This window comes from Neovison vison, chromosome 7, assembly GCF_020171115.1.
Source record: "Neovison vison isolate M4711 chromosome 7, ASM_NN_V1, whole genome shotgun sequence".
Taxonomy (NCBI): Eukaryota; Metazoa; Chordata; class Mammalia; order Carnivora; family Mustelidae; genus Neogale; species Neogale vison.
Genome location: NC_058097.1, coordinates 148469691 through 148496242, shown reverse-complemented (window position 1 = coordinate 148496242; position 26552 = coordinate 148469691). Strand labels below are relative to the sequence as shown.

Sequence of the window (26552 nt, the reverse complement as noted above, 5' to 3'; positions counted from 1 at the left end):
CACGCCGTCAGCTTCAGCCAATTGGCTTCGGACAAGTAGGAAGGAGGGAGACACAGAGGCAGACAAGATGGCCGCGGTGTCTGCACAGGGCGGGAGGAGTGGTGGTGGCGGAGGCAGTAGTGGGGCCGGCGGTGGTCCCAACTGCGGGACGGGCAGTGGCCGCAGCGGCTTGTTGGACAAGGTGAGGAGCCGGTTCTTGGGGACGGACGAGAACTTGGGAGGCCCGGGAGGCGGCCAGCCCACCTTCCCATCCCCGCCCCCCTTTTCTTCTGTGGCTTCTCAGCGGGTAGTCCTCATCTGGCCCACCCTCGGAACCCTATCGGCGCCTGTAGGCGGGTGTCTCCATACCTCGCACCCCAGCTCTCCTCTCCAGGCCTTCTTTTTTCCTTGGTAGTGTGTATGGTCCTTAACGCTAGCCACCACACTTAGGATAATTTATTGCCAATTTCAATGCAGCCGACACTTCCTCGGAGGTGCTTGGGGGCCACAGTGAATGTGCCCATTTCACCGACGGGGAAAACAAGCCCAAGCCCGAAGGCATGAACGCAGCTATTCGAAGTCAGCAGTCTTCAAACCCTCCACCACGACCACCACAGTGGGTGCTGCTACAGATTCTAAGTGTTCCTTGACCTTTTGCTTATGGAAATTTCTAGGCGTTTTATCACGAGAGTCCGAATACTGAATTTACTGAGTATTTACTTACCTTACTGAGCTGACAGGAACCCTCTTAAGATTTCTTTATTTCTTTCTGCTTCTTCACCCCCCCCCCCCCATTTTACTCCTCTGGCTGCAACCAAGTGCAGTAAGTGACTCGGATTCTGAGCTTGCTGCCTGCTCTGGGTACCCTGTTTCCCTCTCTGCCCATTCATTTTTTTTTTTTTAAACTGTGGCCCTAGTAACAGGGCTTAAAGGAAAAGAAAAAAGGGGAAACCGTGCTCCTCGGTTGGCCCTTGTTGCCCTTTGCAGAGGATCTTGAAAGAAACAGTTGCATGGAGATGTAGGTCCTAGTACTGGGTTCTTCCTCTAATTAGCTGTGTGACCTTGAAATATGCTTGTTCTCCCTGTGTCTATGGGCTCTTCTGTAAATGAGGGGCTTAGCCTAAAGTACACTTAGTCCCTTCCAGTTCTCTCATTGTAGGGTCCTGGGCCAGTTTCATGAGAAATGTTAAGCATGGGACCATTAATATCGTAAGTAGGATTTTTTGCTGTAATGGAAAGCAGCTTTCAGACACCCTGTGCCTAACGAATGATAGGGCCTAAGAAACAAATATGTGATCATATTGAGGGGTTCAAATCCAGGTCTTTGTGCTTCTGTTTTCAGGTGTCACTGGTTTTGAATCATATGGTTCTCACACTCTTTAACCATTTTTAAGAGGAACGAGTTCTGGGGATTGGAATGGTTAAGTTGCTCCAAGACATGTGAGAGTTTTGGAAATTGATGTTTATTTTCATACATAAACCCTGCCTTTCTGCTGGTGAGCATCTCACAGCCTTTGCTCATCCTGTCCCATTGACTGTTCTTGCTGTTCTCTCCGTTTGGATCATTACCAGCAAACATTTATCGGGGGCATTTTGTATATGGTATCATTACATTATTGAAAGAACTTGGATCTGAGGATCATAAGATGCAGGGTTTGCTACTTTCATCAAACTGTGTGAAGACTGGCAAGTCAGTTAAGCTTACCTTCCATCTGAAATCGTATGGTTTTGGGGAGAACCAAATGGGGTCATATACATGAATGATCTCTGTAAGCCATGTTGCATACACATGCGCAATGCAGAGGAAAAAAGTCAAGAATCCTACTGTCCAAAAGTACTCAGTATAGCTGACTAGGAAGAAGAACCCCAAATATTAAAAGTATTTGGTGTATTCAGATGTGTGCTTTTCACAAAAAGGAGAAAGAGAGTGATTCCTCAGAACTAATTGATAAGGAGGTGAGGGCCCAGGGGAAGACCTCACATCTGAGGGTGGACCTGGGACCTTATTTTGGGAGAGAAGGATGGTATACTAGGTGAGAATGTCCTTGAGCAGATGGTGCTTGATGTTTCAGGTAGTGAGTTGACTGGATTGCTCTGTAAGAGACCTGTAGTGACATGATGGTGGAATCAGATTGAAGAGGGCATGGATTGCTTGGAGTAGGAAGCTGTTGAGGCTATATGAAGTGGTTTTCAGAAAATTAGTTTGGAGAGCTAGAAATTAAAAGCTTTCGAATAAGACCTTATACCGTACTAGTGTGTAGCATTTATTATAAAAAGAAAGACAAGTTTGAATTCTAATATAGCTTGTTAAAATCCACATGGCCTTGGATAGGTTACATGATACTACTGAACTTAAATTTCCTTATGTAAATAATGTGGGTTCCTGTATGTATTGTGGGCTTGTTGTAAATATTGTACAGTATCGGGTAAGCATTCTTTGTGAACAGCTATAAAAATAGAATGGCCAGGCCATGAGAACCCTAATTTGAGTAGCAGCAATAGATAAAAGGCCTTAAAAAAGAGCACTTGACAGAGTTAACCAAGAAGTGAAGGTCATAGAGGATAGAAAATAAGATCTTGTTAGGTGATTTTTCTCGGGAAATTTCGCTTCAGCTTTACATCAAGTTGTTCCTCCTCTGAATTCTCTAGCATTTATTGCACGTGGGAATTAAGCTGTCACTTAATATGACATACTGTCTTATATTTTCCTACCAATTTGTATTTGTCCAGTTTCCCCTGAAAGGTCCTTATAGTTCTCTGAGACAGCCAACACAGAATAAGTACTTGCTTCATTAAATTTAGCAGACAAAAAACCCCTCAGATCTTCCTCCTCAGTCTTCAGAAATTGCCTTAGAGAATAATGCTTTTAATTGTCTGAAAACTGAAGGAAGGTACGGTGGAAGAGAAGATGGAGAAAATATTCTCAGGGGAGCAGGATTTGAATGAATAGAGAAGCTTTTTTGCTTTGCAGGACTGAGAGCCTGTTACCTTATAATCTCTTTAGTTTTATTTGTCTTGATTTTTTGGAGGGTCTTTGTTTCCTGAAGCTGTAATTTCACTTGCCATAAGAAATGTAATAACAAGATGTAAATGTGCTTCACTGTGCTTCTAGCTTTCCCTAAGCAGATGTGAATTTCTGCTCCTATGAAACTGACTTTGAGAACAAAGCAGTTCTAGTTTCCTGATCTTAAAAATAGGTATGCAAATGCAATCTTCCAACCTCCGTCACAGAATAACTTAGATCATTGCAGTAAGTTATTTTGCCCAGAATACATCAAAGCATTTTCTTTTACCTAACAGGCTATAAAGAAAATTGCTTGCTTAATTGTTTTAGCTATTATAATTGACAGGTGGTATTAAACCATGCTTTCCAGAACTATATCCAAATCTTTTTAACCTTGTACATGGATTTCTGTCCCCTGGCTGGATTAGTTTAGGCTACTAAGATTGTTTGGCTATGAAAATGCAGTGTTAAACTGTGTTTTTAGAGGCTGTATTCAGACCCTTTTAACTTCATACCTGTTTAACTTCATTTCTGTCTCCTGGCTGGACTGTCATCCTGATGGTAAAACAGGTTTTTTATTTTAATAGTTGAGGACACAGGCTCTGGAGCCAGCCCATCTGCTTGGCTTTGAATCCTGGCTGTGCCACTTAGCAGATATGTATTCTTAGATAATTTAATAAATTTTTTGTGTCTTGATTTCCTCATCTATAAGTGGGAATATATTATTTACCTTAAAATGTGTCTAGCACTATGAGTAGCACATAGTAAACACTTAACAAAAAATATATGTAGCTACTACTAACTAGCCGGTTACTCTGGTCTTCAGTTTCCTTAGATACATATTTTTTCCTGACATCATATAAAGATATCAGACTCTGTTGGGGTTTTAGTTAAAAATGCAGATTTCTGGACCTCATCCCAGACCTGAATCAGATTCTCTGGAGGTGGGACATGGACAGCTGTATGTTTTTACACATAGCTATTTATTTATTTCTTTCCTCTACATTTTGACAGTTTCTTCCAGGTTGAGAATTATCTTATATTACTTTTTAAATCCCTTCTGGTTCTAGTATATGTGCTGCCGAAGGGAGCACTCCCTTCTGGTTCTAATATAGTAAGTGTTTTTTGTTTATTTTTACTTGGTTTATAACTGTTCTGTTTAATCTAAAATGTTTATAATGAGATTTTGAAATTGATCTGTTCCAGCCTCCTCATTTTATAGACATGACACAGTTGAAGAGGGGAAGACGAAGCAACTTGTTCAAGATGAGACATTGAGTTAGTTGCAGTTCCAGAACCTGGTTTCCCAGTTCTTAATCCAGTGCTCTTGCCTCTCATACTGGAGCAGGCCCTGTGCTAAATACTGCAGTAGTGGAAATACCATCTGTTTTGAGGTTGGAAAACCTAGATTCAAGTCTTGGGTTTATCACCCATCAACCATGTGTCCTTAGACAAGTCATGTATCTCCTTTTGGCTTCTTCAGTGGTAGTTTAGCTTGCCAGATTTCTGATATGATATGCCTGAACCCTTACCCACCCTTGACCAAAGATAAACAGTTTTATGGCATTGCTGTGGTTTGTGTGTGTGTACGTGTTTAAGGAAACAGGTGCTTGCTTTTAAACATTGTTTTGCAAACGAAACTTTAATAACATCTCAAAACTCATGTTTTGCTACATCAAAATTAAAAACTCTTATGTCAAAGGACACTATTAAGAAAGTGAAAAGATAGTCCATAGACTGAGAAAATATTTGAAAACATATTTCTGATCAGTGTCTAATTTCTAGACTATATAGAGAATCTTACAACCATAATAAAAAGACTAACTAAAAAAAAAATTTTTTTTTTTTAAATAGGCTTTATGCTTAGCATAAAGCCCCCAGTGCAGGGGCTTGAATTCAGAACCCTAAGATCAAGACCTGAGTTGAGATCAAGAGTCAGATGCTTAATCGATTGAGTCACCCGGGTACCCCAAGACAAACTAATTTTTTTTTTTTTAAGACAAACTAATTTTTAAAAGAATAAAGGATTTGAATGACATTTTTCCATACGAAGATACACAAATGACCAATAGACCCATGAAAAGATGCTCAGCATCATTTGTCATTGGAAAAATGTAAATCAAAACCACAGTGAGATACCGCTGGGATGGCTATAATAATAATTTTAAAAAGAAAAGAGAAATAACCATTGTTGGTGAGGATGTAAAGAAATTGGAACCCTCCTGCATTTCTGGTGGGACTGTAAAATGATGCAGCCCCCTTGGAAAAATAGTTTATTAGTTCCTCGGAAGGTTAAACATAGAATTACCATATGACTTAGTATATTTCACTCTTGGATATAAACATAAGAGAATTGAAAGTGTATGTCTATACATAAAAATTTGTACACAAATGATCATAGCAGCATCATTCACAATAACCAAAAGGTAGAAGCAACCCAGGTGCCCACAAAGTAAATTAGTGGTTGCTGGGGCAACCAAGGGGATTGGGAATGACTGCTTATGGTTATGGGGTTTGTTTTTAGGGTGATGAAAATATTCTAGAATTAATGGTGATGGTTTTACAACCTTGTGAGCATAATGAAAACCACTGAGTTACACATTTTTAAATGGTGAGTTTTATGGTGTGTGAATTACATCTCAGTTTTAACTCATTCCTTTTTTTCTTTACAGTGTTTATGGAGTAACCTCTAAAGTTTCGAATTATTATTACTATTTTCTTAACCAGTCATTCACAATTATGTAACAGTGATATCACAGATGTTAACAGTCTCCATCTGCCACATCCCTTTTTAGCTGTTGCCTGCTCCATTTCTCTGCTCTGATCTCTGTTTTGTCAAATTTCAGTAATAGTTTTTTGTATTACTTGAACTTTCAGTAGTATTTGACTCATTGATCACTTCTTTCTTGAGTGTGTGTGTGTGTGTGTGTGTGTGTGTGTGTGTCTTCTAAGATCATTTGCTTCTGGTTTTCCTCCTCCTTCATTGGCCTCTGTCTTTACCGTCACTATTTTGTTTTCTCACGACCTGTAAATACTGGCAAGCCCCTTTCCTCTATACTCATCCCTAGGAAATACCAGTGTCATGGCTTAAATATCATCTGTAAATTGATGATTTCCATATTTGAACTTTCAACCTGGTTCTGTCCTTTGAACCTCAGACTTAAATGTCCAACCGCCTACTTGCCATGTCCACATGGATATCTAATAGTAGGTATATTAGACTTAAATAGCCAGAACCAGTCTACTTAACTTCGTTTCTCTAGTGTTGCCACTAATGTTCATGCTTATAATTAACACATGGTAATTATTAACCTCCAGCTTAACTCCAGTGATAAATGTAGCTGTTAATAAGCCACTAGTAAGTAATTTTCTTTGCAGTATTTCTTGGTCATTTTTATTTAAAAAATAGGTTGAGGGGTGCCTGGGTGGCTCAGTTGGTTGGGTGACTTCCTTTAGCTCGAGTCATGATCCCGGAATCCCGGGATCGAGTCCTGCATCGGGCTCCCAACTCTGTGGGGAGTCTGCTTCTCCTTCTGACCTTTTCTGTTCTCATGCTCTCTCTCACTCACTCTCCCCCAATTAAATAAATAAAATCTTTAAAAAAATAAAAATAAATTTAAAAAATTTCTAAATAGATTGAAAAGTATGTTACCAAGAGCTGTAATCTCTTTTTGAGATATTGTGGTATTTCTGAGTTGGGATCTAAATTTGGTGATAGTGCCCATTCTTAAGACAGATATTATTTTCTTCCCAGATCGAACATTTTTTTCTTATTTTGAATGTGTGCATATGGCTTTAGGGATCCATATTTCCAACTCAAATAGTAATCTTACCTTTTGAGTCTAACATCAGTTTTTATATTCTTATTTTGGTTTAGAAAATTCTGAAATATCTCAATATAACTACAAAGTTTAAACGTCTCAGACTCAGCATATACAAATGTGTATTTCTCCTTTGTGCATCTATGTGGCTTTTCTTGGAAAATGATATGATGGCTCAGCTATCTAAGCCTGAATTTTTTTTTATCCCTTTGCTGCTGCTCTTATTCAGCCCGTGCATCTAAATCGGTCCCTGTCCGATGTATTTATCTCCATCATTACTCCCCTCTAGGCCATCTACCAAGTTGCCACTAAAAATGACTTTAAAAAACAAAACATAAATTTGATTGTGTTGTTTCTCTGTCAGCTTAAAATATTCTCTATTGCTTGTCTCAGAATAAAGTCGAAGCCCCTTAACATAGTAAGACTATCTAGGATATATTCCTCTGTCAAGTGCCTCATCTCTTACTACTTTTCCTCTTTGCAGCTTATATCCCCTTTCTAAACTGGGAGAGACCTTTCAAAGAAGGGAGAGAGAAAGTGTGTTGGTTTTTCTTAGAGCTGTACTTAAGGCTCTTTCTGAGTCAGAGCAGGGTCCCGGTGGCACTACTCATCTCTTCAGTTTCAAATTGAATCTTTTGAGTCTTACTGCCCTTTGTCAGCAAAGAAACTTTATGAAGCAATTCATTGACGTCTTTATCACTGCATAACTTCTGTTTTCACATTCATTAAAATAACAAAATAGAAGTGTTCATCCTGTTATTTCATACCCAGGGCAGTTTTGTATTACTGGACATGCCTTTAATGACCAAGTATTTTGTCCTTTTTTGCCGTTAAGGCCAGAAGATGCATGGGGAACAGGAAAAGCCTATAATCTTCAAATCATTTAACTCAGAAAATGTCTTCCTGCAGTATTTACATAAGCTCAAGACCTGGATTGTGTTTAATATTCTTCCAAAGTCCTTAGAAGGTAGAGTTCTTACTACCATATCTGCAGTGAAATGTCTTCGTAGAACTTACTATTCATATCTGCAGCAGAGACTTGTAACTGAAATAAGTCTTTAACTGAAATGAGTCTTTGTCATGTTCTGTCAAAGCTATCAAATGTGTATGTTCTATGAATTGGTCAGCCATCTAGGTCTCGCATCAGGTATGCTGGTCCGATAAAGTGTTTTTCTCTCTTATGTTGGTACTGACAGGGAGGTGATCTCTTTAAACTAGGACTTTCTGAGCTGTATTTTTTTTTTTAAAGATTTTATTTATTTATTTGACAGAGAGAAATCACAAGTAGATGGAGAGGCAGGCAGAGAGAGAGAGAGAAGCAGGCTCCCTGCTGAGCAGAGAGCCCGATGCGGGACTCAATCCCAGGACCCTGAGATCATGACCTTAGCCGAAGGCAGCGGCTTTACCCACTGAGCCACCCAGGCGCCCCCTGAGCTGTATTTTTAGTTAAATTGTAGTTGGTTTTAAAGGGAGAAAAATGGAAAATTCAAATCTGTTCTGTGGGTTTCGTTTGCATATTCAAGATTAAAATCTTTTTAAGATTTTTTTATGTTATTATAACATTAAATAGGAATCAGGATACTTCGTATGGCTATCACTTCAGGGATTTGTGTCTTTTTCTTATGTTTTTTTTTTTTGGATGACTAAGAATCCCTTGTCTTATACTTTGTGGGAAGCAGTGTGGAAGTGAGAAAGAGAATGGGTTTTGAAATCAAGAAAACTCGGTTGAGTCCTGGCATTACCCCTGCCTTGCTATCACTTTGTGCAAATCTTTTAAACCCTTAGTGTCATCTGTAAAAGCAGGATATTAGTTCAAGCTGCTTTATCAAAAATACCATAGATTGGGTAGCTTAAGCAACAGTTATTTCTCGTGCTTCTGGAGCCTGGGAAGTCTGAGATCAGGGTGCCAGCATGGTTGGGTTCTGGTAAGGGCCCTTCTACTATTTGTGGACACCCTTCTTGTATCCTCACGTGGTAGGAAGTAGAGCGGAAGCAAACTCTCCTGCCTTTTTTTTTAAGGGCACTAATCCCTCTCATGAAAGCTCTACCCTCATGACCCAGTTGCTTCCCAAAGGCCCACCTCCTAATAGTATCTACATTGAAATTACAATTTCAACATCTGAACTTTAGGGGAAACATAAATGTTTGTCCATAGCGGATGGCAATTGTTCTTTATAGGCTTTTCATAAAGATTGAACAAGATGGTGTATAGAAAACATATAGCTTAATACATAGGACACATTACGCACTCAGTAAGTTATAGCTATGGTTATACTTCCTTAAGTTCTCTGGACAAAAACTGAGTGAGGATATTTCAGCCATGTATACATTTGTTAAGTTTAAACTAAAAGTTAACATTTTAGAAATCTTTTCCTTCTCTTTTTTCTTTATAAGAGTTCAGACATCGGGACGCCTGGGTGGCTCAGTTGGTTAAGCAGCTGCCTTCGGCTCAGGTCATGGTCCCAGGGTCCTGGGATCGAGTCCCGCATCGGGCTCCTTGCTCAGCAGGGGAGCCTGCTTCCCCCTCTGCCTCTGCCTGCCTCTCTGTCTGCCTGTGCTCGCCCTCTCTCCCTCTCTCTCTCTGATAAATGAATAAAATCTTTAAAAAAATGTTTAAAAAAAAAAAAAAGAGTTCAGACATCTATTTAGTAAGTAGCTCTTAATGCTATATTATGTCCTGATTCTGTATAACGTCCCTGATTCTGAGAACATAAAAATGTTACTGAGGGAGATGTTTTGTAAATCCAGCTAACCAGATGCAGTGTATTAGTCTTACATAATTAATAGCAACAACAGTAGCTAATTTTTAATAAGTACTTGTTGCGCACTAGGCATTTTACTGTGTCTTAAAATTACCATAATTAATCCTCAGACTAATGTGTGAAATAGATATCTTTATCATCTTCATTTTACAATTGAGCAAACTAAGGCCGTAGAAAGATTAAATTATTTGCCCTATATCATCCATTCAGTGGGGAAGTGAGAAAACACAAGTAGTTGGACTCCAAAACTGTGGTTTTTAACCACTATATTGTGCTCCTTTGCATAATAAGGGCTCACCTTTTTGGGTGAAGAAAGAGTGCATTTGCCTACATCTGTTTATAGTTCGTCGGAATTCAATTAGCTTCTGGTTTGAATTATAGCACATCTTTGAGAATAATGCCACAAACAGAATCTTCCTTGGGATTGAGTTCAGAAATGAAGACAAGTTAAAAATAAATTTCTATCATTGAAGAAGGGACAGTTTTATGGGGAGCTGTGTATTTGTAACTTAGCCCTAAGTAATTTTGTTGCCTTCTCTAACTGGCTGTGTGACACTTAATATCCCTGAATGCTAGTTTTCTAATTTGAAAGACATTGGTTTCCAGATTGAGGATCTGCTTACAGCCTAGCAGTAATAGTGGCAGTTTAATAGTGAATGAGAATTGACCTGCAGAAGGGACAGCATCTTGAAATTTTAGATACATGACATAAAGAACTTCGTGTTGAGTTCTTCCAGAAGGGAAAAAGCATTGAATGAAGGATCAGGAATCAGAATGGCTTTAGGAATCCCACAAACTGTTGAGACGATGGAATACAACTTTAAAATTTTTGAAGAGAACTTACTTCTCTTATTTAAGTGTGAGGGTACAATAAAAAGACATTCTCAGATGTGCAGTCCCAAAATTTATTTCCCATGTGCATTCTTCAAGGAAGCTCCTAGAGGATGTGCTCACAAGATCAAGGGAATAGTAAACCAAGAAAAGAGTAAAACATGGCGTCTAAGAAAAGTAGGTTCAGCCCACGAGAAGGTATAGGGAAATAGTAAATAGTTAATAGTAAAGGGAAATTCCAGGGTGACAACTGTATAGCAGGCCTGGAAAGCAGTCCACGCAGGTCAGAGCAGGTCAGGAGGCTCCAAGACCAATCTCTCTAAAAAGATGAAAATCACAGAATGCTGAATACTTTTGCACATATTAAGAGGAGATTAAACAATTAAACAATTGAAAGAGAATTCAATTAATTGCAATTAAACAGTTGTAAGAGAATTCAAAACTATACTGGTGACAAATACATTGATTAAAAACAACCACCAAAACAGTAGCTTCAAGGAAAACAAAAGCTATCAGGAAAGAAAAAGTAATCCAAGTATACTACATGACTCATTTGTGAATAGCATTTATAATCACAATGTACCGTTTGAATAACGATCTAGCCAGAATTAAGCTATTATAGAAGACCCAATCACCAGTGATCTGCTATGACTGTATTAAAAATGTGGTGGAGGAGGAACAGGAAAAATTAATGTGAGTGTGGCAGGGATGAAATGGATACATTTCCTTTTTTATGGTGAGAAGTCCATAGATTTAATGCCAAAAACTGAAAAATTAAGAAATAGCAATGTAAACATTTTTTAATAGAGATGAATATATTTTAAAAAATCAGAAGGAGATAAAAGTAGTGTCTCTTTTGGGGAATGGGATTGACAATAGCAATGGTCTTAAAGTCAGTGTCTGTGATTGTTAATTAGGCCCAGTATACACGTATCTGTAATACGCAGGCGGGAATGTGGGAAAGAGGAACTGTGTGAAGTTACAGCATCTGCTGTGTCTTAATTGGCAATATGCCTGTATCAGGAATCCCCAAGACTATGTTAAGTGATTGACTAGAAGGACTCAACAGGATTCAGTGGTTGTTGTACTCGTGGACAAGGTTTATTTCAGCAAAGGAAAAAGATGCATAGGATGGAAGTCTGGAAGAAACCTAGTGCAAGATTCCAAGAGTCTTCTCCCAGTGGAGTCCCATAAGTTGTGCTTAATTCCTCTGGCAGCAGTGCTCTGACAGTACATGTGGAGTGTTGTCTGCCAAGGAAGCTCATTAGAAACCCAGTGCCCAGATTTTTTTACTGGGAGCTGGTTTAGTATGCACCTTCTGCCTAACCTGTGCCCAAATGCCAGACTCCTAGAGAGAAAAAAAAAAACTGGTGTTTAGCATAAACCACTTTATTTATACAAACGGTTTAAATCACTTAGGGAAAGTTTTTTTTATCAGCGTAGGAGACTGTTCACCAGCCTTTCTAACTCTCGGGATGGTAGTCTCATGCCTAAATTACCTCTTTTTTGCACAGAACCTTTCTTCGTAATTTATCCTGTGAGGTCCCACATGAAAGAAGCCAACCTTGGCTGTGCCTTTTTATTACTAAAGGAAAGCAATTTGCACTTATGGTTGAAGAAGTTAATAGTGGGAGAAAAAAGTTTCTGAAATGCCCCGAATAGCAGTAGAGAGAAAATAGAAGAGTAGCATACATTTTAGTTGATGAGCAGTTTTAAGAATTACAGAAAGTAAATCAGAAAAATAAGTGCCTGATGTCTGCCCTCCTGCCCTTTTCCAGAAGTCTCTATACTACACCAGAGATCCTGTTTCCTCTAAAATAGGCTAAAGGTTTTTTCACGCACCCAAAATGGATTGCCAACTGGTTTGAAATTTTTATCAAATATGGTATTTGTTTACTTGATATAAAAAATTAAGAGTTGAGCATTATGAACTATAAAAGATAGTTTATTAGAGTATTTGTAGTACCTTGTCACTTAAACTATGTTCATGTAATTTGCATTTGAGAATATTTTTACTATATAAAATATTCATGTGTTTAAAAATTTAAAAGGCATTCTTTTTAATCAAATAAAATTGAAAGTGGTTTGAAGAAAATAAAAATCAAAAAAGCCATACATTGATAAGTCAGTCCCACCCATGTACCTGGACCATCTCAGGATACCTGGGTGTACCAGTTTGTTTAACCAGTCCTCTGTAGTTGAGTATTTGAGTTACTTTTTTACTATTAAAAGCACTGCTGCAGTGAGTAGGCTTGTATATTAGTCAATGTGCATGCAGATACGGAAAAATTCCCAGAAGTGGAATCCAGGGTGCTAAATTTAAATTGTCTTCGTATGTGTTGTACCATTTTGAATTTCTACCAACAACGTGAGACAATCACTTGATTCTGTACCTCTGTAGAAGATGGAAATTGGAAAGGGGTTTGTCCAAAGTCATATAACTGACTGGTAATGGGGCTTGATTTTTAATTCAGAATATTCTTTCCAACAGACTACACTGGATTTGCTGTTTTCCTACGGTTAAGACATGCTGGTGAAATACAAAAGTTGTTAGCTGACATTTTGTTAGTGTCTGAAAGTTCATGGATGTAAATTGTCTTAAGTTTTGTGGTCATAGAATGAAAGGATGAACAAGTGGAGCTTTTTTCCTTGTTCCCACATTTGGGTAAAATGAGAATGGAATATGTGAGTTCACACTGTAGTCTCTGTAGCCTAGGTAAATGTTTGATTTGGGGCTTGTAGATTTAGCTTTCCGGCATGGATACTGGCAAAATCATATGAGTACCACCTGATTCTAGTGACTTAGTCTCCTTCAACTTCATTTTTAAGTGTTTGTCTTTTAGCTGTCCAGCATCAGAGGACAAGGAATAAATGTACATATACTTGAAGATGCTCTTGTTAAGTAAAAATTCAACCAAGTAGTTTTGTTTTTTTTTTTAAAGATTCTATTTATTTATTTGACAGAGAAAGAGATCACAAGTAGGCAGAGAGAGGAGGAAGCAGGCCCCCCGCTGAGCAGAGAGCCCCATGCAGGGCTCGATCCAAGGACCCTGGGACCATGACCTGAGCTGAAGGCAGAAGGCTTTAACCCACTGAGCCACCCAGGCGCCCCAACCAAGTAGTTTGTAAAGATCTAATTGGCTTGGGGCGCCTAGGTGGCTCAGTGGGTTAAAGTCTCTGCCTTCGGCTCAGGTCATGATACCAGGGTCATGGGATCGAGCCCCGAATCGGGCTCTCTGCTCTGCAGGGAGCCTGCTTCCTCTGTCTCTCTGCCTGCCTCTCTGCCTACTTGTGATCTCTGTCAAATAAATAAATAAAATCTTTAAAAAAAAAATCTAATTGGCTTTAATAATAGATTCCTGAATCGGGCAGCATCCCATCTAACAGGTATAGGGAAGCTCCAAAAGGCTACAGAAATGGGAAGATTTTTAAAGCTGGAGAGGGAGTGGAAAAAAGGAAATTATTAGCGAAGAAGCCATTGTTTTAAGGTGAAGGAGCCTGTTGGTTTCCTAGTGCTGACCAGGAATTTCTTCTGTTGACTGGTTAAAAGGCATATTTCTTGGGGGTTAAAACTGCCCTTAGGTTAGTTGGGTTGTAGTTTACTGATGTGAGGTCTTAACCTAAGTGACACCATTTTGTGCCTGGGATTGGGGGGAAGCATTTAAACACTCTTAAGGAAGTAGTTCGTTTTACTTTGAGTAAGCTCCTATGCCTCTTCATTCACAACTTTTCTATTTTACAGTGGAAGATTGATGATAAACCTGTAAAAATTGACAAGTGGGATGGATCAGCTGTGAAGAATTCTTTGGATGATTCTGCCAAAAAGGTATTTTATTGAGGTTGGGAGTCTGTTAGCATATATATAGCTTATGACATGTCTGCAAGATCTTTTTTTCTGAGACTTGGAATGGCTGTAGTTGTTAGTTTAAGGAATTGAGCCATAAAGCAGTTTCTGAAATCCTTACAGTCAGTAAATGTGAGGAACAAGTGTTAAAATATTAGCTACCTCAAGCTTCTGTCAAATTAATTTTTTGAATTCCAGAAAGCTGGTGATAAATTGTTTTTTAAGGTTACTTGGCCTAGAGCTAAGAGGGTTGAGGGAATGTAGGAAATTCATTCATGATTGGACATCTCTCTATTTAAAAAGGAAGAGGGGAACCTGGGTGGCTCACTTTGTTAAACATCTGACTCTTCATTTTGGCTTAGGTTGTGATCTCAGGATTGTGAGATCAAGCCTCACATCAGGCCTCACATCAGGCTCTGCACTGGGCATTGAGCCTACTTAAGATTCTCTCTTTCTCTCTGCCCCATCCCCCTTTATTTATTCATTTATTTATTTATTTATTTATTTATTTATTTATTTATTTATTTTAAATGAATTTATTTATTTATTTATTTATTTTAAATTTTTTAGATTTATTTTCAGTGTAACAGTATTCATTGTTTTTGTACCACACCCAGTGCTCCGTGCAATCCGCGCCCTCTCCAATACCCACCACCTGGTTCCCCCAACCTCCCACCCCCCACCCCTTCAAAACCCTCAGATTGTTTTTCAGAGTCCATAGTCTCTCATGGTTCACCTTCCCTTCCAATTTCCCTCAACTCCTTTCTCCTCTCCATCTCCCCTTGTCCTCCATGCTATTTATTATGCTCCACAAATAAGTGAAACCATATGATAATTGACTCTCTCTGCTTGACTTATTTCACTCAGCATAATCTCTTCCAGTCCCGTCCATGTTGCTACAAAAGTTCAGTATTCGTCCTTTCTGATGGAGGCATAATACTCCATAGTGTATATGGACCACATCTTCCTTATCCATTCGTCCGTTGAAGGGCATCTTGGTTCTTTCCACAGTTTGGTGACTGTGGCCATTGCTGCTATAAACATTGGGGTACAGATGGCCCTTCTTTTCACGACATCTGTATCTTTGGGGTAAATACCCAGTAGTGCAATTGCAGGGTCATAGGGAAGCTCTGTTTTTAATTTCTTGAGGAATCTCCACACTGTTCTCCAAAGTGGCTGCACCAACTTGCATTCCCACCAACAGTGTAAGAGGATTCCCCTTTCTCCTCATCCCCTCCAACACATGTTGTTTCCTGTCTTTCTAATTTTGGCCATTCTGACTTATGTAAGGTAGTATCTCAATGTGGTTTTAATTTGAATCTCCCTGATGGCTAGTGATGATGAACTCCTCAAACTCAACACACACAAAACAGACAATCATATAAAAAAAATGGGCCGAAGATAAGAACAGACACTTCTCCAATGAAGACATACAAATGGCTATCAGACATATGAAAAAATGTTCATCAGCGGTAGCCATCAGGGAGATTCAAATTAAAACCACATTGAGATATTTATTTATTTATTAAATATTATTTATTTCACCGGAAGAGTGCACACGCGGAGGGAGAGGGAGAAGCAGGGAGCCCGGGACTTGATCCCAGGACCTGGGATCATGAACTGAGCCGAAGGCAGACACTTAACCACTGAGCCACTCAGGCGTCCCCCGCCTTCTCTCTTTAAAAGAAAAAAGCAGGGGGAACTTTTAGCTTCCTCCCAGGGAAAAAGTTGAGGATAAAAAAATGATGAGAAGTTGATGAACTTTTTCTCTGGGATCACTGAGAATAGCTTGAGTCTTCTTTTGCTTGAAGTGGTAAAATCCTGATTGGAGAGAGCTGTTGGTAATTATATGATAATATAACTTTTATCATGGAAGTTAAGAATAAAAGCACATACTAGGAAGGAAGAAGTCCTGTGAGCTTGATTCCTTGTTCTTTTTACTAGGTACTTCTGGAAAAGTACAAGTATGTGGAGAATTTTGGTCTGATTGACGGTCGCCTCACCATCTGTACCATCTCCTGTTTCTTTGCCATAGTGGCTTTGATTTGGGATTATATGCACCCCTTTCCAGAATCTAAGCCTGTTTTGGCTTTGTGTGTCATATCATATCCTTTATTTATGCTCAGGTTTGTTTTCTAGTGACTGTTTACTAAAATCTCTACTGATAATTCTCCCCACTCCCTACAAAAAAAATAAACTTTGATTCTAGGGCCCGCTAGTGTTAGAATTTAACATTGTGAGCTATGAGCCTCTGTAACTTTAGTTAGTGATTATCATTGATATATGAGATTTAATGTGGTTATTTTATCTTTAATTCTGTTTAGTTATTGTAGAGATGATTATAATCCAAGTGTGAGTGCCTAAGAGCAAAACACCCATTATAGTGAGACCCAGTTCTCATTTCTAGCCTACCACATTCCCATTAGACCTACTGCTTCAAGAAACTCATTGCAGGATAGTAGGGAAGGATCAGATTTTGGAGATTCAGGGTTCCCTGAAGCTGAAGGGCTAGACTGAGAGTTACTGAGTATGAGATAGAGGTGTGGTTTGTGTAACATGGAATTAAATCCTATTCTGGAGCTCTGGGTTTGAAATCCAAGCTGTTTTTGTGATCTTATGATAATAAGAACTTAACTTACTGGAGACTAAATGCTGCTCTGTTACAAATAGGGGCAATGCACATTCAGAATTAAAAATACTAAATGAGACATTTCATAATGTTTGGTTATGTAATCTGTCAGATTCTTTCCTTTCCCCTCTCCTTTTACAATATTAGTAGAATCATGTTTGTTACCTATCCATTTTGATTATTTCTCAAAAAGCTAAATACAAAGAACTTCTTACACTGTCACTGTAATTATAAAAATTCCACTTGTTCATAGTAACAGTTTTCTTGTGGTGCCTACCACCTCCTCCCTAAGTCAATCTGGACATACTGAATTTTTCTTTGTAACTTAAAATATATTGGATGTCTTTTCATGTTGGAATATATAGGGCTGCCTTATTAATATCCACACAGTATTTTTGAGTGTCTGCTATGTGCCAGCACTGTACTAATTTAAAACAAATCATTTTGGTAGGCAGTTTACTTTTCTTAACAATGCTGCCACTACCTGAAATATTTCTAAGAAATGTGCTTTGGGGATTTTTCTTCTAGCAAGCCATTTAATAAAGCAGGTCCTGATTAAAAATGGTATTATCCAAATTGATCCCAAATCATAGTCCCAGAATTGGCACCTTCACTCCCTTTGGTAATCAGATAAATCATCCTAGTATGAATTTTTTCACCATTAAGGCATTGCTGTAGGTTTTAGAGGCAGTTACCAAAGGAGTTCCAAAACGTTTAAACTGTGAGGGCAACATGATTACAAATATATGGCTTCTCAAGAGAACTACCATGATGAAATTTCATTTGTTTGGTGTTTAAAGCAAAACATGCATGATCTTGCTATTTTTATAATCATCTTAGTTTTACATATAATGGTAATGACTCTTCTGTGCTAGACACTAAAGATACACACACACACTTAAGGATGAAAAATGAAATAGCTAAATTTTCAGTGTTTTTATAGTGGATGAAAAATGAAATAGCTAAATTTTCAGCGTTTTTATAGCAAGATGAAACTGTCTTCTCCAGGATTATCATTATGTAAGTTTTCATAGCTCTTGTCAGTTTGTGTTATTTCTTTTGTGTGTGTATGTATGTTTTCTCCTTAACTTTACCTGAACCTATTTTGTGATGATGGGGATCCTGACGATTTATACCTCATATAAGGAGAAGAGCATCTTTCTTGTGGCCCACAGGAAAGATCCTACAGGAATGGATCCTGATGATATTTGGCAACTGTCCTCCAGTCTCAAAAGGTACGACTATCTTCATAGATCCTTAAATCCCACTGTTGGATTTTCTTTCAGAGTCGAGTCATTTTCAGCAACAGACAATTTTATGCTTACTCCATGCAGATCATAGTGCCAGTCATGTCAAACTAAGTAAAGGGTATGAATGGTCCAGAATGTTTTTCCTAGCATTATACTTCTGAGATTGTATTATCACGGAAGTGCCCTCAAGATAATCTGTGGGAGAAAGAACTTTGGTGGAAGGAAGAATAGGTCTCTTTCCCTCTGGCCAATAAACGGACCCAATTAGAATACAGAACTATGAAGGCCAAAGTTGTGAAGTGAGTTGTCATTGAAGAACCCTATTGCTTCTATGTCTTCTGTGATCTTGACTGCAGTCTCTGCAATCAGGAATATTTGCAGCAATGCACTTGGCAACTCAGAGAAGCACATTTCAGTGTTTCTGACCAGCTGTGAGTATAACTTCATGCAGGTGACACCTGAGGTCTTTTTAGGTATCCAGAGCTGGGTTTATCTTTCAGCTCATCTCTAGCTGTATGACTTCCTGTATATCATGGAAACTGTTTGAGCTTCAGTCAAAACTGGGTCAAGAATGACTCCTAGGGTTTTTGGGAAGATGCCAGCTTTTATATATACCAAGTGTAAAAATAGCAAACGTCTGTGGAGCATTAACCATATACTGGGTATTATGCCAAGTGCATGATCTCATTCAACGTTAGAACAATCCATTTTGTAGATAAGAACACAGACTCAGGAGGCGCCTGGGTGGCTCAGTGGGTTAAAGCCTCTGCTTTCGGCTCGGGTCATGGTCCCAGGGTCCTGGGATCGAGCCCCACATCGGGCCCTCTGCTCAGCGGGGAGCCTGCTTCCCTCTCTCTCTATCTGCTTCTCTGCCTATTTGTGATCTCTGTCTGTCAAATAAATAAAATCTTTAAAAAAAAAAAAAAAGAACACAGACTCAAAGGGTTTACTTAATTCTTCCAGGGTCCTAGAGCCCAAAAGGGAAATCTAGTAGGTGTCCCAGCCCATATCTGAGTTCAGACCTCATACTCTTCGTTCCTATCCTGAAAACACATGGGATAGGTCCTAGCACATAGTAGGCTCTTAAATTACAAGTGTAGTTAATGCATATACAAAGGTAAGCATAGCATCAACACCAAAGAGCTTCTCTCATTACCAGCTTGTGGAGATGCCTTTGAGGAGGAGCAAAATGTCCTTCCAGCTGAGTTCTGGCAGGGCTCCCACCTGCCTTTTGACCTCAGAGGTCATAAATCTATACCTTGTGCCAGGCTCCTAAAAATAGAGTTGCAGAATTCTAGACCCTAGCAACATCTTGATTTCTTTATTTTCATTCATACATTCCATTTCATTCATATGTGCATTCAAACACACAGTGTATTTTTTAAAAGATTTTTATTTATTTATTTGAGAGAGAGCATGAGCTGGGAGAAGAGGCAGAGGGAGAGGGAAAAGCAACTCCCCACTGAGCAGGGAGCCCATTATGGGCTTAATCCCAGGACCCTGGGATTGCGACCTGAGCCAAAGGCAAACATTCAACTGGCTGAGCCACCAAAGCACCCTTACACAGTGTATTATTTTTTAACAGCCTTATTGAGATACAGGTCACATACCATATGTACACTTAAAGTATACAGGTCAGTAATCTAGTGTGTTTACAGATAATGCAGACATCACAACAGCCAACATAGAACATTTTCATCATCTCAAAAAGAAACCTTGTACTCTTTAGCTATCTTCTCCCTATCCACGATCTCCCACCCCATTCCTTTAGTCTTAAAGTCGCCATTGATCTGCTTTCCATCTCTATAGATTCTCTGTTCTGGACATTTCATGTGAGTGGAATCCTAGACTATATGGTCTTTTGTGATTGGCTTCCTTGGCTTAACATAATGTTTCCAAGTTTCATTCATGTTATGGCATGTATCAGTATTTATGCCAAATATTCCATTACATGGCTATACCACATTTTGTTTAGCCATTTATTAGTTGATGGACATTTGAGTCATTTCCACTTTTGGCTATTGTGAATAATGTTGCTATAAATAATCACATACAAGTTTTTGTGTGGACATATGTTTTCTTTTCTCAGGTAATGTCCTAGGAGAAGAATTGTGGGTCATATGGTAACCCCCTTGGTTTTTTCCTTAGATTTATTTATTTGAGAAAGGGAGAGAGCACGCATGCACACAAGCAGGGGGAGAGGGGCAGGGACAGAGGGAGAGGGAGAGAGAATGTCAAGCAGACTCTGAGCCAAGTGTAGAGCCTGACGCAGGGTTCTGTCTCACGACCCTGAGATCATGATCGATCTGAGCCCAGATCAAGAGTTGGCTGCTTAACTGACTCAGCCATCTCAGTGTTGCATATGGTAACTCTTTTTAATTGTTTGAGGAATTGCCAGACTGTTTCCAAAACAGCTGCACCATTTTCAGTCCCCTAGCAGTGTACAAGGATTCTGATTTTTCCTCATTCTTGCTGATTTTTTACCAGCTGCCATGTTGTTTCCTGTAGTGAGGAAATATGCCACCTCTGTTCCTTCTCATTGCAGTTAAATACGGATTCACTTCCCTTTCCTTGAAGATAGCTCCTGGCTCATTGGCACTCTCTCTAGCAGAGCTCCTTTTGGAAGTCTTAGTGACTTCATTATCCAAATAGATGATGGGTTCCGGTTCTCTGGCTTCTCTTTTGATCGCTTTGTTTTCTACCATGTCTTTAACACTTATTTCCTGGACATATCCTAGACTTGTCTGATAACTAATTACCTCCAATAATTTCAGTTTTGAGTATCCCACTTTCTGATTCCTCTTTTTCTGGTTCTCTTGTCCCATTGGTTCTTCAGCCCCAGTGCCATCCTTGATTCATTGAGAGTTCCAACTTTTTCATTGTCCCTTTTCTCCTTCATTGTCTCAGTTCTCCCTTACCCAATTTATATTCCATGGCATTTCTGTAGTTTAGTTACTCTCACTGTCCTAGAGCATCTTTGATACCTTCTCCTCTGTTCTCAAACCTACCCTCCTCTCCCGTCTTTACTCTCAGCCTCTTTTTGTTGCTGAGATCAAAGCAGTCAGAAATCTCCCGTCATTACCTGCTTGCAGTGCTCTTCAGAGTCTGTTTCTTCCTGAATTTCTGTCTCGCAGCCTTTTTGTCGATTTGTCTACTAGATTCTCTCTCTTCTTATTTACTTGATGTTTGCCTTTCTGCTGGATCATTCCTTGTGGCATGCAAACATGCTGTCATTTCTCCCAACTAAAGAAAATCCGTTTTGTTCCTCTTTTTCTCCTCAGATGGTCTTATTTCTCTGTCCCTTTTTTCTCCTCTCACTATCTCTTGGATTTGCTTATCTTTATTTCTCTTTTCTCATCTTATTCAACCAGCATTTGATAGTCGATTACTCTCTCCTTGTTATACTTGTCTTTTTTTTTAACTAGGTTTCTAGGATACCATAATCTTCTAATTTTCTTTTTAATGTCTGCTTTTTAGTCTCCTTTGTGATGCCTCTAAATTTGAAATGCCACTAGTGCTTGTTACTAGCGCCTCTTCTCTATCTGTATACACTCGCTAGGTGTAATCTTATCTAGAATTTCAAGACTTTAAAATACCATCTATATGATGAAGATCTCTGAATTTGTATTTTCATCCTAGACCTCTGTCCTGAACTCCCAGCTACATTCCAGTTTCCTGTTTGACGTCGGATCCTAATAAGCATTTCAAAATCCACACATTCAAAATCTAACTCTGCTATCCCTCATCCAAACCTGCATTCCTCCCAGGTTTCCCCATCTCAATAAATGGCACTTCCATCCTTCTAGTTACTCAGGCCAGAACTCAGTCATTTTGACTGCTCTCTCTCTCAGTCTTTCCAGTAGTCTTTCAGCAAATCCCATCAGCTCTGCTTTCTAAATATATCAGTCTGACCACTTCCATTTCTTCTGCTACCTCATCTCTCAATTAGGTTACTATAATAATGTCTTCATGGACCTCCACAACTGCTCTCCCTGCTCATAGTCTATTTCCAGTACAGCAGCCAGAGTGATCTTTTTAGAACGGAAGGCATATCCTTCGCTCCAAACCATGTCACTCAGAAAAATCTAAATCCTAAGCCTATCTTAGAAGTCCATACTCATCTTTTCCTCTGCACCCCCCACACATAGTGCACATACCTTCCTTATCTCCATGGCTTCCTCCTCTCTAATTTCATTCTGTTCTTTAGACGTTCCAAGCATGTTCTTGCCCTAGGCCATTGCATTTGCTGTGAACTCTACTTGGATTATTCTTTTTTCAGATAGCTTGTTCTTCTCTGCTTTAGGGCTCTGCTCAAATAACTGCTTAGTGAAGACTTTCCTGCCTACTATATTTAAAATATCAGATTTTTTATTTTATTGCTGATTCTTCCATATACACTAAAGTAAAAGTCCTAAAAGGCAGAGTCTTGCCTCTTATGTTCACTGCTGTATAGCCTTAGCATCTGAAACTACCTGACATGTAAAGTTAGGACTGAATGAATATATAATTATTCTTATAATTATTCTATAATATATTGTTAGATTTTTCTGAGAATATTTTAGATGTAATTATATGTTGTGTAATTGTATAGTAAGTTGTATACTACATAATATAAAATAAATACTAACTAAAGTGCATCAGATCACAGCTCATCAGATCATGTCTTACCATCAGAGCCGTGGAACGGCCAGTGGAACCAGGCCTAAAAGTTCTGAGATTACTGTAAAATCAATTAATAGCCGCTGGCTGGAGTTTGAGAACAATTTTGAGGTGTTGAAAATAGTTTAAGGACTTCCACTCATAGCTTTCCAGGTTGGGAATAACTGGCTAGATAACAGTTTTGTTGTGTTTTTTTTTGTTTTTTGTTTTGTTTTGTTTTTAGTATGGTTCACACAATGTTACAGTAATTTCAGTTGTACAACATAGTGATTTAGCAGCTCTGTAGTTAGCTCACCGTTAGTGTAGCTACTGTCTACACTATGCAATGTAGTGCTGTTACAGCACAGTGACTATACTCCCCATGCCATGCTTTTTATCACTTTTTATCACTGAGTGACTTACTCATCACCCACTTTGCCCATCTCCCCAGCCACCCTCCCTCAGGCAACAGTCAGTTTGTTCTATGTATTTACAGGTCTGATTCTGCTTTTTGTTTGTTAATTAATTTATTTATTTTTGATTCCACATATAAGTGAAATGATATTATATTTCTCTTTCTCTGGCTTATTTAATTTAGCATAATACTTTCTAGGTCCATCCATGTTCTCTGTCACAAATGACAAGATCTTGTCCTTCTCTGGGACTTTGTAATATTCCATTGTGTATATACACCACACCTTCTTTATGCATTTATTGATGGACACAGTATCTGAGTTGACACTGCTTCCATATCTTGGCTGTTGTAAATAATGCTGCAGTAAATACAGGGGTGTATGTATCTTCAAATTAGTGTTTTCATTTTCTTTAGGTAAATACCAAGAAGTGGAATTATTAGATCATATGGTATTTCTATTTTTAATTTTTTGAGGACCATCCATATTGTTTTCCATTATAATTAGCTGCACCAATTTACATTCCTACCAACAGTCCAAAGTGTTCTTTTTCTCCACATCCTTACCAACACTTTTTATTTCTTAGACAGTAATTTATTGAGCTATGATTTTTTGAGCGCTGGTTAATAATAGGCACTGTTTTAACACTGACAGTGATACTGAAAACTGGGTGGTAGTTTTTCTGTTTTAAACATGCAGAAACAGAAGCTTCAGCAGTTGCTTTCTCTAAAGGTAGTAACAGCTTGACAGTCCACTGAATGTACCCTAATTAAACGGAGACAGAAACAAACAGGTCACAGTCAGGGGGAGGAACGTCATCCTGCCAGAGGTTGATTTTTATAAACCCTTTTGAATGTGTGGAGATAGCGAAGGCCTTGAAAATACCTTAAGGTATAGGTAAGGAATCTCGGGAATTCATGTAGTAAAAGATATTTCTGGCCTGAAATGGGTAGAACCTGAAACTCAATTGATTACAGGGAACACGGACTGAGCAGCCTGGAATTGGTGAACATCTCTGGAAAACAAAGGTTCTTCATTTTTTCATAAGATTTGGTGCAAGTGCCAAGCTAGGAATAGAAAAATAAATAAGACGGAATTCTTATCCTTAAGAATCTCTGAGTTTAATGAAGAACACAAATGCTTAAACATCTTCCAGTAGATAATTTGATTGACAGCATGGGAGCCTAGCATTAGACCTGGCATATGCTAGGTGTTCAGTATCTGAGTTGACAGTTGATGGTACGGTGACAGTTGATGGTGTATGACAAAGGAGAGACATCTGACCCATTTTTGGAAAGGTATCCCAGAAAAGTTTATGCCTTAATATTAACAAATGGGAACTAGTCAGGTGAGGTTAGAAGTGTCTACTAGGAAGACCCTTCTAGCATAACAAGTTTAAGGTTCAGAGGTAGGAGGTGGGCCATATAATTTAATGGTCTATGACAAGGTAAAGGAGGTACACAGTAAGTAAGGCAGACATGGCAATACCTATGAATCAGAACTTTTTTTTTTTTAAAGATTTTACTTACTTATTTGACAGAGATCACAAGTAGGCAGAAAGGCAGGTGGGGTGGGGGGGAAGCAGGCTCCCTGCTGAGCAGAGAACCTGATGTGGGGCTCGATCCTAGGGTCCTGGGTTGAAGCTGAGCTGAAGACAGCCTTTAACCCACTGAGCCACCCAGGTGCCCCCAGAACTAATATCTTGAAGGCAATTAGGAACCCCTGGATTTTTTTTTAAAGGATCAGTCTGCATGTTACCATGTAGCCATGCTCAGCTCTGTTGTTCAAAAACACTTGATGCTCTAGTGTTAACTTGTTGAATCTCTATGTTTGGTTTTTGATTTATTATCTTTGCTTAGGTTCGATGACAAATACACTTTGAAGTTGACCTTTATCAGTGGAAGAACAAAGCAGCAGCGAGAGGCCGAGTTCACGAAGTCCATTGCTAAGTTTTTTGACCACAGCGGGACACTGGTCATGGATGCATACGAGCCGGAAATATCCAGGCTTCATGACAGCCTTGCAACAGAAAGAAAAATAAAATAGCCAGGTCTAAAAGCAACCATCTTTGCTGGATCATGCTGAATTTCATGGTGAGGGAGAAGGAAACAGAACTTAAAATGGAAAAAGTAAGATATGTTTAAAATGTCCCTATTTTGTCCTGAAATTTTAGTCCATTCCGGATAAGTGGGATTTTCTAGTCCAGATATGAGAAGTTGTAGCTCTGATATCTGCCTTTAGCCTTGGTCTGCTAATTGCATTGTTTTGATTTGCTTTTCTGGAAAAGCACTTTTGCTAGCAGCCATACAGACTTTGTCCTTCATACCTAGTAGTCCTTTATATTGTATAGCTTTGTGCCATGCAGCATTTAAAGACTCAGTTTTTAAAATTGTTAACCTGTTGCTGACTTTATTGTGTTAATTCCTATTTCAACAGCTATTTCCCATAATTCAGGATACAACTTCTTGTGTATGACAGTTTTCCTTCACACACCATTTTTGTGGGTGTGTATATATCTGACTTAGGGGGAATTGGGAAAAAAACACAGCTTTTTAATTTGTTTAAAACAGACCTTCTGTTACATTTTGTGCTCTTAACCAATTAAAGAAGCCAATGGCATTTTTAATTTTATATCGTCTATGTTTTCCACTAGTATATCCCTGTTGATTTGTTTGTGCCCTTTATTAACTACCATTTTCTAAAATTTTTTTCAATAAAAGGAAAGAAGATGTGAAAAAATGGAGTCATAGTCTTGATGGAAGAAACAGAGCAGCAAGTGTTAACAGTCTTACTATGATAGGTTCCTTTTGTTTTTAGGCTGTTTTACTGGTCAGAAACCTGTGCATACCTGTAGGTGAGGAACCGCTAGCTTTCCAGGGATAATAATTATGACACTCAGTACTTGGTGCCAGCCAGTGTGCTGAGTGCTTGATGTGTATTAACTCACTGATGCTCATAACAGCCCAAGACGCAGGTGCTGTTATTATCCCCATTTTATAGATGAGGAAAGTGAGGCACAAAAGTTGACTAATTTGTCACACAGCTGGTGTTGGAATTTGGATTTAACCTTGGTTTGTCTGGCTCCAGAGTTGTGAGTTGGTATCTTTTTTAGTACTTTCCCACTGTAGCAGAGGAGGACTGGGCACTTGCCTAAATCCTCTAATCTTCGGGAATATTGGCCCTCTAGCCTACAGAAGTACAATTCCAGCTGAGCCCAGTACCTAAAACTATATTCAGTTTATAAGAAATAAATGCTTATCACATTTTCCTGTGGGAATATTGCCCTATCTAGTACCACACAGTGGGGGATTATGAAACATCTCTGGATGGGGAGTCGAAGCCTTGGATTCCATATACTCTTTACTCTTACAAACCTTGGGT

The 26552-nt window shown here is 38.9% G+C and overlaps 1 protein-coding gene across 1 annotated transcript; it reads left to right on the top strand.

Annotated features, from left to right (window-relative positions):
- Window positions 1–34: 34 nt before the first annotated feature.
- Window positions 35–25910, top strand: SPCS2 (signal peptidase complex subunit 2). Its single transcript, XM_044258531.1, has 5 exons — window positions 35–181; window positions 14140–14223; window positions 16186–16346; window positions 17971–18105; window positions 25031–25910. Exons 1-5 carry the CDS (start codon window positions 68–70, stop codon window positions 25215–25217), a joined length of 681 nt encoding a protein of 226 aa, XP_044114466.1. The 5' UTR covers window positions 35–67; the 3' UTR covers window positions 25218–25910.
- The last annotated feature ends 642 nt before the right edge of the window (window positions 25911–26552 follow it).